Source organism: Nansenia antarctica, assembly GCF_963989245.1.
Source record: "Nansenia antarctica genome assembly, chromosome: 20".
Taxonomy (NCBI): domain Eukaryota; kingdom Metazoa; phylum Chordata; class Actinopteri; order Argentiniformes; family Microstomatidae; genus Nansenia; species Nansenia antarctica.
Genome location: NC_137693.1, coordinates 7,904,881 through 7,907,380, shown reverse-complemented (window position 1 = coordinate 7,907,380; position 2,500 = coordinate 7,904,881). Strand labels below are relative to the sequence as shown.

Below are 2,500 nucleotides of genomic sequence, written 5' to 3'. Positions count from 1 at the left end.
GTCAGCCAGCTGGTCGGAACCATCTTCACCTGCGTAGGACTCACAACACTCATACAGACCACCTTTGGAATCAGGTAGGGGTGAGTGTGAGTGTGAGTGTGAGTGTGAGTGTGAGTGTGAGTGTGAGTGTGAGTGTGAGCGTGAGCGTGAGCGTGAGTGTGAGTGTCAGTGTCAGTGTGAGTGTGAGTGTCAGTGTCAGTGTCAGAGTGTGTGTGAGTGTGAGTGTCAGTGTCAGTGTCAGTGTCAGTGTGAGTGTGAGTGTGAGTGTCAGTGTCAGTGTGTGTGTCAGTGTCAGTGTCAGAGTGTGTGTGAGTGTCAGTGTCAGAGTGAGTGGCAGTGTCAGTGTGAGTGTCAGAGTGTGTGTGAGTGTGAGTGTGAGTGTCAGAGTGTGTGTGAGTGTGAGTGTGAGTCTCAGGGTGAGTGTCAGTGTCAGTGTCAGTGTCAGAGTGAGTGTCAGTGTGAGTGTCAGTGTCAGAGTGTGTGTGAGTGTCAGTGTGAGTGTGAGTGTGAGTGTCACTGTCAGGGTGTGTGTGTACAGTACAGTATGTCTGTGTTCTGGTTGTAGGATACTCATGTGCCTGTCCTCTCCACCATGTGTCCTGCAGGTTGCCTCTGTTCCAGGCCAGTGCATTCGCCTTCCTCATCCCTGCTCAGGCCATCCTGGGCCTCGATCGGTGGAAATGTCCCTCTGACGGTGCGTCTCTCTGTCCTTCAGTCCCCCCCCCCTCACGCCCTGTCAGGGGGAGGCTGCTGGAGGTAGGAATGGACCTATCGCTAAGCCACGCCCCCTTTGAAAACTCGGACAAACAAACAACGCTTCACTGACAGTGACTGACTGACCGACCGTGACTGAATGACATTCAGTGACTTACAATGGCGGAGTTGGCAAATTTCTGATTTCTGATTTACCACAGCAAGTAATAGACATGTTTATTAAAGATATTTCGAAGAATATTTAGTCTCAAAGCTTTTCACCATTAGATATTAGCGAGTTGTTTGTCCGAGTTTTCTGCCTGTCGTGACTTTTGCTGTGATATGATTGGACAATATCTATTTTGGGGCGTGGCTTAGTGATAGGTCCATTGGACGACGGTGTCAGTGTAATGGATGGAATGCATCCCTTATTCCATTCCATGGTTTACAAGGAGCCCGTCCTCCGAGTTCTACCTCCACCAGCCTCTACTGTTCCCTCTCCTACCGGATGAGACTAGGGGCCTAAGTGTTTTAACAGAGGAGAGGGTATGTGGTGGCTGTTGCATGTTTGACCTACTGTTTTTTTTCTTTTGTAATATATTATGTCTTAGAGAATTTCTGCTTTATTTGGGATAGAGACAGTAGTGATTGACGTGAAGGATGGGTGAGAGAGAGGAGGGATGACATGCAGGATAGGTCGATGGCCGTAATCGAACCAGGGACTTTTACGATTACGTGGCATGCGCCTTAGTGAGCTACATCACCCAGGTGCCCCGACCTGCTGTGTCTGACCCTGGTCTGTTTGTGTGTTTGTTAACAGAGGAGATTTATGGGAACGGGACTCTTCCCTTCAACACCTCCCACATCTGGCAACCCAGGATAAGAGAGGTAGCTACTTCCTGCTTCCTGTCACAGCCTCGTGGTTAGGACGGCAGCGTCTGTTTCTTTTTGTTAGATTAGATTAGATTAGATTCAACTTTATTGTCATTGTAGAGTACAAGTGCCAGACAGGGAAATGCAGAGTTATGAGTTATGAGCTATGTACAGTTAAGGTAGCTTATGAACAGTATGGTATGTAGGCTACATTATGTTTAAATAATATCAAAAAGAGCAAAAATGTGCAAAAATATGGTATGTGCAAAGGTAGTATTGTAAACAGCAGTAGTGCAAAGGGTAAATGCGTGTTCATGTTGACCAGGGGTGTGTGTGCAACCAGCAGTAGTGCAACGGCTAAATTGGATTGTCCACAGTGGCTGGGGGGTGGGGCATACTGAGAGTCATTGTACCCCATGTGTGAGTGTGTGTGTGGGGGGCGGGTGTTTATCAGAGTGACAGCTCTGTGGAAAGAAGCTGTTCTGGAGTCATGTGATGATGTCATCCAGAACGGAAGAGGTGTAGATCAATGTCAGTGCGGTGGTCCCGAGTGGCCTGAGCTCTGAGCTCTGAACAGGGGCCCAGTCCAGATTTGATCTGTCCTCACTGTCGTTTTCACACGCTTAATGAGTGAGTGGTGTGTACTTGGGGAGTATAGGAACAATGAGATGGGGTCAGATTGTCCCAGGTGGGGGAGGGGAACGGCTTTGTAGCCCTCAGCTATGTTTGTATGAACATGATCCAGAGTTTTGTCTCCTCTGGTAGGGCAGGGGACATGCTGGTGACATGCTGGAATGGTTAGAATGGTTGAAATCCCCTGCAATAATGAAGGCACCCATCCGGGTGTACCGTTTGTTGGTTGCTGATGGCAACATGCAGTTCTTTCATTGCTAGCTTAGCATTAGCCTCTGGGGGGATGTAGGCTGCAGTGATG

General features: G+C 48.7%; 1 protein-coding gene across 1 annotated transcript in view; it reads left to right on the top strand.

The window, feature by feature from the left end:
* Positions 1–2,500, top strand: part of slc23a1 (solute carrier family 23 member 1) — a gene marked incomplete at both ends in the record, with an annotated part of 9,974 nt that overhangs the window by 528 nt on the left and 6,946 nt on the right. Inside the window, 3 exons of the mRNA XM_080549405.1 lie at positions 1–74; positions 606–694; positions 1,514–1,615. The exon at positions 1–74 is cut by the window's left edge and continues 84 nt beyond it. Of these exons, the coding sequence (XP_080405531.1) occupies positions 1–74; positions 606–694; positions 1,514–1,615 (265 nt within the window). The remainder of the gene's footprint in view (positions 75–605; positions 695–1,513; positions 1,616–2,500) is intronic.